This window comes from Physeter macrocephalus, chromosome 18 (assembly GCF_002837175.3).
Source record: "Physeter macrocephalus isolate SW-GA chromosome 18, ASM283717v5, whole genome shotgun sequence".
NCBI classification, from domain to species: Eukaryota; Metazoa; Chordata; class Mammalia; order Artiodactyla; family Physeteridae; genus Physeter; species Physeter macrocephalus.
The window spans coordinates 80,295,028-80,306,896 of NC_041231.1; the positions used below are offsets into that span (position 1 = coordinate 80,295,028).

An 11,869-nucleotide genomic window follows, 5' to 3' on the forward strand; every position below is an offset into this window, starting at 1 on the left:
TATATGTGTTAGCATGTGGTATTTGTTTTTCTCTTTCTGACTTACTTCACTCTGTATGACAGACTCTAGGTCCATCCACCTCACTACAAATAACTCAATTTCGTTTCTTTTTATGGCTGAGTAATATTCCATTGTATATATGTGCCACATCTTCTTTATCCATTCCTCTGTCGTTGATGGACACTTAGGTTGCTTCCATGTCCTGGCTATTGTAAATAGAGCTGCAATGAACACTGTGGTACATGACTCTTTTTGAATGATGGTTTTCTCAGGGTATATGCCCAATAGTGGGATTGCTGGGTCGTATGGTAATTCTATTTTTAGCTTTTTAAGGAACCTCCATACTTAGGAACTCAAAGACAATTTTAAACTCAGAGACAATTTGGAAGCCTTCCTGTAAGTGCCCGTGGATTGTCATCTCAGCAGAAGACTCGGTGGAGCTGTGAAAGTCCCTCTGAGTCTTGACTCCAACCAGGAAGGCTTTGAGCCAAGATCAGTGAGCTTTGTCTGCTTCCTGGTCACAGTTTGCCCCATGAGCCTAAGCAGATCAGAGCGAGTTCATCTCCATTAGAGCATAAGGAAATGTATGTTTGCTGAGGACGAAGTGGTTGGTTAGTTGGCTAAGTATTGTAGTAGCTAAGTGCTGTCGTCACCTTCAGCTGGATCCAACCTTGTTGTATATTGCAGGTGAAGAGCCTCATGTGTGAAAATGAAGTCCCAGGCAATCACGATTTACTGTTTAATGTTATTTCTGGCCACAGAATGTTCTCATCCTAGATCCAAGACCCACATAAAAGTAAGTTTGATCCATTCTTAGGTGGTCCCATTAGAAATCAGTCAGTTCTTTGAGATGACTAGAGTTATGATAAATAACGTGTCATTTAAAAGAAATTTTCAGATGACTACGATTTTACCCTTACTGATGGCAGCTTTCTAAAGAAAGGAATAAAGAAAAGACAGTACAGTATTGTTGTGACAGGGGGCAACAGTATTACAGAAAAAGCCACGGGGTATGTAGACAGGCAGCTGATGAGAGGAGGAACCACTAGCTTGGCAGCTGAGCAATTTAGGTTCAAACCTTAACTTTGCTTGTTAGCTGCACACGTTGCTTCACTTCTCTGAGTCCTTAATTTCCTTACCTATAACATGAAGAGTGTTTCTTTTTTCTTTTAGATCTTTACAGTCCTTCATAGCTACAGAGAATTTGTGATCCTATTATTGCAACCTAGCACTCATTCCTAGTACCTGCTCGCTTCTTCCTCTCTGAGGATACACAGTATCGGGTGGACCATATTAGTTTCATTTCACAGTTTCAGTTAATACAGGCAGAGGACAGCTTAGTGCTATAATTGTCATCACTGTGTTCTCCAAGGATACTTAAACTTTCCAAAAGTTGTATCCAATCCACTGACCTTCAGCGCTCAAGTGGCCACTGTCAAGTATCTAACCTTCATCAGGGGGCAGCATGTTCTCAGTCGGTGCTCACGTGCCTGTTTCCTTCAGCAAGTTCCTGTCCTATCAGCTGCAGTCTTCTTCCTAGTCCTGAACACATTTTCTTTTCATATCCACATGGAGTCTCTAAGTTGAGATGAGAGAGGAGAGGCCCACAGTAAAGAAGACGTTTGGGAATTTATGTTTTACAGGATGGAGATAAACTTCAAGTTCCTGAAGGAAAACCCAAGACTGGAAGGATGCAAGGTGTGTGGCTATAGAATAGTTTTCTTCCGTTTGAAGACTGGGCAGAGCAAAGGAAAGGCATGGATATTGCAAGCCTGTCCCCCGACCACAAGCTTTCACATAGAATAACAATCTTTAATAAATTCTTAATGTTTACCAGCATTGATAGATTTTTTAAAAATAATTATACTATTATCCATGGCATAGTCAATGAAGCAAGTTGGCAAATATTCACAGTTGTTCTAGAATAGTAGACAAGAGTCCCTTTTAAAACTCAAAAGGGAAATCTGTGTGAACTAACAAGCTAACAAGAGGCCTAAGAGGGAAGAGGACAGGAGTCATTCATTCCTTCATTCAAAGATATTTTCAGGATGCTTAAATGTATGTAACACTCTGAGGCTGAGAGGTCTATTGAAGTGATATAAGAGGTATTGTGGCAAGACTGGTCACTCTCGAGAAGTGAAAAATAAGCTATGGAGGCATCATGAGTAGTAAGATAGTGAAATCATGTGGTTCTCACCCACATAGTAGTGATAACTGGGTTCTGCACAGTCATGGCCAAGTACATTTCTGGTGGCAAATACATCTCTACACAGATGTGGAGTTAAGAAAGGAAAGAGGAGAGGAAGGTAGCTAATATTCATTGAGCGTTTATGACAACACTGACCTAAGTGCTGTACAAGATGCTGTCTCATTCAATGTTTGTAACAAGACTATGGTATTACCTCCAAACTCTATTTATGAATGAAGAAATTGAGAAGCACTCAGCTTAAATAAATTGCAAAATTGATACACTGGGGTAGATGTCAAAGAAGGATGCAAAACCACTTGTTTCCTTTCTCCGTAAATGGAGTCATCCACAGAGCTGTCCAAACCATAAATATCAGTGCTTCCTTTGACTCACAGATGATAGGGCACTTCATCGTATTTATTTCAATACCTTAATAGCTCTCAGCATCATCTGCTTCTTTCCATTGCACTGCCACTATCTGAAAGCAATTCTTCCTGGGAATACTTCAACAGCTTCATCAAGTCAATGCACTCTATTCATGATCCAAATTAGGCCACCACCAGTTTTTATAAATAAAGTTTTATTGAAACACAGCCATGCCCAATTATTTACATATTGTCTTTGACTGCTTTCATGCTACAAAAGCAGAGCTGAGTAGTTATGACAGACCATATGGCCCACAAAGCTGAAAATATTTACTCTCTGGCTAGCCTTGACATATTTAGCAAATAAAAACATAGGAAGTGCGGAGAAATTTAAATTTCAGGTAAACCATGAATAATATTTCTTGGATCATACGTATACGAAAAAATTATCCATTGTTTTACTGAACATTTTTAGTCAGTCTTCTTTATTTACGGATTCTGTATCTGCAACTTCTACTCGTAGAAATTTATTTGCAACCCCCAAATCAATACTCACACTGCTTTCTGAATCATTCAGAGACATGCACAGAATAGCAGAAAAATTGAGTTGGCCAAGGTGCTTGTTCACAGCTGAACGAGGTGGCCCTTGGCCTTCTTGTTTCAGCTCTCCTACTATAAACAAGTGTTCTTTCTGTGGCCTATGTAGTGCCACATGTTTTGCTTTTTGTACTTTTTGTTGGTGATTTCACTGCTTAAAATGGTCCCCAGATATAGCTCTGAAGTACTGTTTAGCGTTCTTAAGAAGGTTATGATGTGCCTCGTGGCGAGAATACATATGTGAGATAAGCTTTGCTCTTATGCTGTCATGGATTATAGTGCTATTGGTCGTGAATTCAACGTCAGCAAATCAACAACATATGTTAAATGGAAACACAAAACAAGCTTATATATTGATATATTGATTGGTTGATGAAAATGTTGTGAGCAGAAGCTTGCAGGAACCTAACCTTGTATTTCTCCTAGGAGCGATGGTTATGTTTTTGCTAATTCAGTGTTTGTGGCAGTGACTTTATAGAATTTAACTTCTGCAAATCACGGGAATTGGCTGTATCTGAAAATAAAATTAATATTTAACTGGCACTTAACCTGTATTTTATCTGGCAGCTCTATTTACCTGGTCCTTTACAGAAAAGTTTACTGACTCCTGCTCCATGCTATGGTTAATTATCTTTCAAACACAAATCCAATCACGTTTTCTGGTAAACCCCATATTAGCACAGGATCCAAGATCCTTCACGACTTGACATGTTTTCTTCCCCACCCTCATCTCTTGCCACTCTCCCTTCAGACGCTCTGAATCAGCCTTTATGAATGACCTGCAATCCCTTCTTTCCACATGCTCTTCACTGCCTAGACGTCAGCTTCACAACCTTCCTGGCAGGTCTTGTTGCTAAGAACCCAGTTCAATGTCACCTCCTCTGGGAAGCAATCCCCAAGGCCCCAGAATGAGTTAGATGCCCCAGTCAGAGTGCGGAAATGCTAATTAGGCTTCTCTCTCTCTCTTCTCCTTGTAAGAAAAATGCCATGGACCTTGCACCACTCCTTCTAACTGCAGCCAGCCTTGTGTTCAGCACTTTCGTGGAGAAATAGGATTTATCTGTAATGGAAACAAGTGGCAAAAATCAACTGAAACATGTACAAGCCTTTTTGTGGAAACACTCTTTATGGTGATGCATTTGCATATTTGCATCTTATTTGCATATTCTACAGGAGTCAATCCCTCAGGAGCGGGTAGAGACGTTTTTAATGTTTTCTGTTCAGCATGACAATAAGTCTCAGATCCGGACTTGAGAAATCCTACAGAGCAGATTCAAGTTTGTCTATTCCTTCCTCACCTAAACTCTCAGCTACTCTCTCCTCTCCCTACTCTATTTCCCTCTCTCAAAATCTTTTCTCAAAAAAAGATAAAAAATTTATCTATACAATGATAAACACTTAGAGGTTAAAATTTTAGCTATAAAGATGGATTTGCATACCTCTTATGCTAATCAATTAAGCAACTAAATGTGTCTAGAATCAAAATAAGTTTGATATCTTTTTCAAATACTTTCAATCACTTGACCAAAAGAAGAGAGATGTGTGTCCCAGAAGGAATAGAAATCCAATGAATACAACAATTCTCAATTAAAATATTTTATCTTATATCCTTTCACTTAGTGACTGTTTCCTTCTGCACCCCCCTCCAATCCTGTAGAAGCACATTGATCTCAGCTTCTCCTAAAATGTCAACAGTGTTTCTATAAAGGGAGTATCAATGCAATGTCACTTAGCATATAGGTAATCACATAGATGTCCCTGCAAGTACAGTGGCATTGAAAAGTGAGTTAAATGAGGTAAGCGATTGGTTTGGCCTATCCTAAGTCATATTCTGGGAAATTCTGGGAAAAGTATGAGGAAATGAGCAAATAACCTCTTCTATTTAGTGAACTCTAAACTTAAAAAAATTACAATGCCTTAGCATTCTATGTTTAACTGCCAATCTCCAAAAACCACTCCCCTCTGAAGTTCCATGTGGCTCCTCTTTAAAAAAAAAATTAAAATAATTAGACAAATTTTGTTTCTAGAATTTCTCCATATCTCTGGAGAAAACTGTCTTGTTATAATACTTGAGTTAAAATCACTGTCCTGAAAGCAGATTCCAATAAGAAAGGTCAGCATCCTGATCTCTGTGGGAATTCTGATGGAATCTCATGCCCGTTTGTGAGCCCAATTACCTTCTCCATACTTTTCAGCATCTAAACCACTTTTCAGGACCACTTACTTCTCTGTCTGTTTTTCCCATGTGGATTATTTGTGCCTTTGACTCCTTTAGTCTGACACGTTAGGTACTTAATCATTTTTGAATGAAACTTTTTTTTTTTAAACAGGACTTAACGCATCATGCTTTTCCATGGCAGCACCATTTATACCTCTGCGCATTGTTGACTACCAAGCCCCAGAGCCAATTGAGAGTGTAGCTCAAGTCATCCAAAGGAACTGCCCACTTGATTATGCCTGCATAATTGATGTTGTGAAATCATCAGAAGCCACGTCTGGAAATATTGCATTTATAGTGAAGTTACTAAAAAATATTTCTACACACTTGTCTGATAATGTTACCCAAGAGAAAATGAAGGTATTCTTTGTTAATTTCATTTTAAAAACTGACAATTCTTTTTTTTTCAAAATCTTGCATTTTAATAGTTTCAAATGTATTTTCAGGGTAAAAACTACAATAACCACAGCAATCAGAACAGTTCAGTTCAGTTTTGCATATTGATTTATCCCAGTTTATGGAAATTTTCAAGAAGTTAGAACATTTTTTATACATGTTTTTGTACAGACTATTTTCAAGAAACTATCACATAGTGATGGCCGTGGGGAAGACTGTTCCTACTCTACTGTTTCCCAAATTTTATTCTTGTAGAATGTAATTGTCCTGAGAAATCTTAGCAGAGCTTCCATTTTTAAAAGAGAGATCTGTAGCACAGCAGATATAGGAACTCTGGGTTAAACAAAGCCAAGTAGGTCTCCTTATGGCAGGACTTTTTAGAGCTTTTCATGTGTTAATGAACCTTGGCACTCTTTATAAGAGTGGGGGGTATAAGGATATGGTATGCTGTACTTCTCAAACTTGGATTGCCATAGAATCTACTTCCAATCTCCTTCTTAAATAGTCATTGATATCTCATGGGAAACTTGACTTATACAAGTTGCAGTGTGGAAATGCTGCCCTGGGCATATAATAAAGCAGGTAACTCTGATCTGTGATTCGTTTTATTTTATTTTATTTCATTTCATTTTATCTTATTTTATTTCATTTCATTTTATCTTATTTTACTTCATTTTCTTTTTATCTTATTTCATTTCATTTTATCTTATTTATTTTATTTCATTTTACCTTATTTTATTTCATTTCATTTTATCTTATTTTACTTCATTTTATTTTTATCTTATTTCATTTCATTTTACCTTATTTATTTTATTTATTTTCATTTTACCTATTTTATTTCATTTCATTTTATCTTATTTTACTTCATTTTATTTTTATCTTATTTCATTTCATTTTACCTTATTTATTTTATTTCATTTCATTTTACCTTATCTTATTTCATTTCATTTTATCTTATTTATTTTATTTCATTTTACCTTATTTTATTTCATTTCATTTTATCTTATTTTACTTCATTTTATTTTTATCTTATTTCATTTCATTTTACCTTATTTATTTTATTTCATTTCATTTTACCTTATTTTATTTTGTTTTATTTTGAACATTCTTTAATTTTTCTCCCCTCTCTGCAGGCCTACTAGTATGAGATTCTAATAAACAGTGCATTTGAAGAGAAATATGTCAAATAATTTCAAATCATTTGATCTTTAGATATTTCAGGTTTTAGAAATCAACTTTGTACAACACTGTGTAAATCCGCAGTATAATATCCACTTTTCTCCACTGCAGAGCTACTGCAAAGTGGCCAACCACATGCTCGACAAAGCAGTCATTCCAAATTGGGCTTTCATTCCTGACAAAAATGCCAGCTCGGATTTGTTGCAGTCAGTGAATTGGTTTGGGAGGCGATTCCGCATCCAGAACAAACCGGAGCACATTGTGGATGAACTCTTCATTCAGATGAAAGGGCGTCACATCAACCACAATACCTCAGAGAGAAGTTTCAGTTTCTCCATGAACGTAAGCAATACAATGGAGGGTATCCTAGATATGATAGAAGTTCCCAGGCAAGAGCTGTGGAAGCTGCCACCAAATGCATCCGAAGCCATCGGCATAGCTTTTCCCACCTTGGGGGCTATTCTGAAAGAAGCCCACTTGTAAAATGCCAGTCTACCCAGGCAGGTAAATGGGCTGGTCGTTTCGGTGATTTTACCAGAAATATTGAAGCAAATCTTATTCACCTTTGAGAAGATCAATAAATCCCGGAATGCCAGGGCCCAGTGTGTTGGCTGGCACTCCAGGAAAAGGAGGTGGGATGAGAATGTCTGTGAAACAACATTGGATACAGCCAGCAAAGTGAAATGCTGGTGTAGCTACACCAACGTGGTGATGTCTTTTTCCATTCTCATGTCCCCCATATCTGTAGACAACAAGGTCCTGGACTATATCACCTGCATTGGGCTCAGTGTCTCCATCCTTAGCTTGATTCTTTGCCTGATCATTGAAGCCACAGTTTGGTCCCGAGTGGTCGTGATGGAGATATCATACATGCGACATGTATGCATTGTGAACGTAGCTGTGTCTCTCCTGACCGCCAATGTGTGGTTCATCCTGGGCTCTAACTTTAACAAAAAGGCCCAGAACTACAACTGGTGTGTTGCGGTGACATTTTTCAGCCACTTTTTCTACCTCTCTCTGTTTTTCTGGATGCTCTTCAAAGCACTGCTCATCATCTATGGACTATTGGTCGTTTTCCGGAGGATGATGAAGTCCTGCATGATGGCCATTGGCTTTGCCATTGGCTATGGTCATTGTTGTCACCACAGTTGCTATCACAGTGCCAGGGAAAGGCTACATGAGACATGGTGCCAGTTGGCTTAACTGGGACAATACCAAAGCCCTTCTAGCATTTGCCATCCCAGCCTTGCTTATTGTGGCTGTGAATCTTGTTGTGGTTTTGGTTGTTGCTGTCATCACTCAGAGGCCCTCTATTGGCAGTTCCAGGTCTCAGGATGTGGCCATTATTATGAGGATTAGCAAAAATGTCGCCATCCTCACCCCACTGCTGGGACTCACCTGGGGTTTTGGAATAGCTACCCTCATAGAAGGCACTTCCTTGGTATTTCATATAATCTTTGCCCTGTTCAATGCTTTCCAGGTAAGTTCCAGAAGGGAGACATATTTTATTAATTAATATTTTATTTATAAAACATTATTATTATATTATAATTTGTTATTCTGGCTTTACAATAAAACATGGCTATGGTTTAAAAATATAAAACACCACATATTCCTTCCATTTCCTTCTATATGTTAGAGACATTTATCTGTGGCATCTCTCACTCTATTGATTGTCCAGTTGGATTTAGATGATCAGGCTGGTTGGGTAGGAATCTCCTTTCTCCTCTCCTCACTGGTTTACCTGTATCCCTCCTAAAGTTTCAACGTCAAAAGAAGTTGACCTTCACTTATGGAGGACCAGTCTTTGGTCAGGGATGTGTGAGGCTATACTTACTATGTTATGCCTCAAAACAAGCACAATTTTTATCCTTTCTCAAGTAGTTTTGGTGCTCCATAAAATAATAGTCATTTTTCACAGTATGAAGGGATGGCCTTTGCCACTCACTTTGGGTGTTAACCAGTCAGGGCTTCTCATACCTCTTCCCTGCTGTTCTCTGTGAAATAAATGTAGGTTGTTATTCACAGAAATGGATCTTGACACATGTTACTTGATCCCAGGAATGTCACTTTCTCTGGTCCTCAGACTTCTCCTCTATAAGATAAGGATGGACCTAAGATGATCTCTATTTTCTTTTCTTGCTGAACATGCTGGGTTTGACAAGATTAGCCATCTAAAAGTTGTTTACTTCATGTTGGCTACTAAGCCATTTTCAGGAAGCTGTCATTAGTCAGGCTGCTTTCCATATCCATGAGTAATAGAAAATTTGACAAATTCATATTTTTAAAATGTTTTAAATCAGGGGCTGGCAAACTATGGCCTGCTGCCTGTTTTTGTAAATAGTTTTCCTGAAATACAGCCTTACTCATTGGTTTACATTTTGCCTACGGCTGCTTTTGTGTCACAATGGCAAAGATGAGATAGTTGCTACAGAGGCTGTAGAGCTTGTAAAGCCTAAAATATTTATTATCTGCTTCTTTGCAGAAAAACATTTTCAAAAAAATTTTTGACCACTGCTTTAAATAAAACAAATATAACTGTTTAAATAAAGCCACAAAGTATTCCATGTCACTGTTACTCTATTTCAAAACTTGATACAAAATAATAAAGCCAACTTTAAAGAAATGCCAACTCAGTTCAATTATATATCTTACTCATAATTCTTTAGTAACTATGGAGAATATTAATTTCACTTTTTCCTTTGCATTGCTTTAAAGAGAAGCCTTTTACTTAAGGATTTCTTGGGGCAGGGGGCAGGAAATCAAATGCTCTTGCACTCACATAAATCTCCCCAACTCTTGAAGTTTCTCTGGTTACTAATGATCCCATCCTATTTTTACTTTGCAACTTAATTAAACCCCAGGAAATTTTGTGCTGCATTTCTTTTTCAGATCATTTCTCTTTCTATTTTCTTGATGGAAAGAAAAATTCTAAACCCCTTTTAGTTACACACACTCCATTTTTCTAAGCAAGCTTTTCCTGTGACTCACATTTAAAAATTTCAGTCTTCTGATCAGTGTTTCTTCTTCATGAAACCATCCTTAGAAACCAGGCTTCCCTTCACTCTCACGGCAGGATCCAGATTTTTCTTGGACCTCAACTCCCACCACATAAAAGGGTTGATTGTCAATTATTGTGACTTTATAGGTGACCAGATAATTTAAACTTGAAGAGATCCTGGCCTTACAGGTCTCTGTAACCTTCTCTTTCTTTTATGCAGAAACTTCTTCCACCACCTCAGAGGCTCTAGCTGCCTATTTCTTCCACTGAAAGTAGACTAGAATACGTTTCTTTTTCTCAAGACACCTTCCCTGATTGTGACTTTGAATGACAAGATTTTATGTCACATGTTACTGTCATCATGAGTAAGAACAGCTATCTTAATATTTGGGAAGAAAGTAAAGAGATTTAATAAGGTTGCAAATTCTATCCTACATCTGAAGCCATTCAATAAATATCAGTAACTCTCGTGCACAAACATGAAGGTGGTCCTCTCTCTTTGTGATACACTAAAAGAAAATACTCATCAATGCATTTTTATCGGAATCAGTGGAAATTGAAGTTTCTAATGTCTGATAAGTATCTTCGAAGGAATCTAGAAGAGTGGTATTAAAATAACAGCTGGGATACAGTCTGCACAACTGTCCCTCATACTTTGTTGAATTTTGCCACAGAGGTTCTTCATCTTGCTGTTTGGAACCATTATTGATCACAAGGTAATTTGAGTTTGTTTCACTCGTTGTAAATGATCTCCATGTAGTTGACGGGAGCAGGAGGATGAAGCAGGCTTGATCAGAGAGTACAGTCCGGAAGAGTTGAGTTTGTGGGGTAGTTCAAGGCATCAGCTTTGAGGGGGAAAGAATGAACTATACTCTTTCATGTCCTGTTCTTTATCAAGTCAATTGGAGGCTATGTTTGAACATAGCTGGTGAAAAGAATAGAAACCATGACCAGAATTTTAATCTTAATCCTAAATTCAGTTGTAACTAAACCTCAACTTTTATCCAAGTCTTATTATTTTCCAAGCACTGTGCTAAACCATTTGATGCCGCTTCTACCAGGGTTGCTAGCCTCAGAGTTTCACGACACAGGTCTGGGCCCTGGGGATGTTGTCATTTCTTCACTGTCATTGCTTCTTTAGATTAGAGATGCTTTGAGGATGAGGATGTCTTCACTGAAGGGGTGGTCAAAGGTAGCAGAGGTTAGCCTCTCCTTTTCAGTCTCAATATTGGAGGATCAGTGTCCTCAGCAGAGTCATGATGAGACAAATATTATAGCTTAGTGTTCAGGATTTGTTAGCAAACAGAATCATGAGGGCATACTTTCCTTCATTCATTTCTTCATTCAACAAATTTGGACTATCCTGCTAGAGCTTAAGGTCAATGGAATACAGACCTCAAGAAAAGTTTCCAGGGAATTCCCTGGCAGTCCAGTGGTTAGGATTCGGTGCTTTCAGTCCCGGGCCCTGGGTTCGATCCCTGGTCAGAGAACTAAGATCCTGCAAGCCCCTCAGAGCAGCCAAAAAAAAAAAAAAAAAAAGGGAAAGAAAGAAAGAAAAGTTTCCGTACCGGTTGTATTTCAACTAAATACATTTAGACCATTGAGATGAGACAACATGAACCCAGAACCTTAAATTCTAAAAAATGCTAAAGCTGGGAAATAAGACAAGAGTTGCAAATGAGATTTTAGTCCAACCTAGTCATTCCATAGGTAAGGAAAGTAAGGCCCAGAGTACTTGTGAGATTTGCCCAAAGCCACCCAACTAATTGTGAGAATTAGCATTCTCCTTGCTTTGGGCTTTTTCAGTGAGCCACACTGCCTTGAATTGAAGTGTTTGTGTATTTATAGATCTTGAAGTTGACTTTTGACCTAGTTATCTGTCTTTTCAAGCACCAACTGAAATTGCCATCATTGTTATATTAATT

General features: G+C 38.0%; 1 protein-coding gene across 1 annotated transcript in view; it reads left to right on the top strand.

Annotated features, from left to right (window-relative positions):
* ADGRF4 (adhesion G protein-coupled receptor F4) overlaps nucleotides 1-10,194 on the top strand; it is an 18,567-nt gene extending 8,373 nt beyond the window's left edge. The window contains 6 exon segments of the mRNA XM_055080018.1: nucleotides 688-796; nucleotides 1,644-1,698; nucleotides 5,481-5,728; nucleotides 7,055-8,073; nucleotides 8,075-8,423; nucleotides 10,165-10,194. Of these exon segments, the coding sequence (XP_054935993.1) occupies nucleotides 710-796; nucleotides 1,644-1,698; nucleotides 5,481-5,728; nucleotides 7,055-8,073; nucleotides 8,075-8,423; nucleotides 10,165-10,194 (1,788 nt within the window). The 5' untranslated portion in view covers nucleotides 688-709.
* Nucleotides 10,195-11,869: the final 1,675 nt, after the last annotated feature.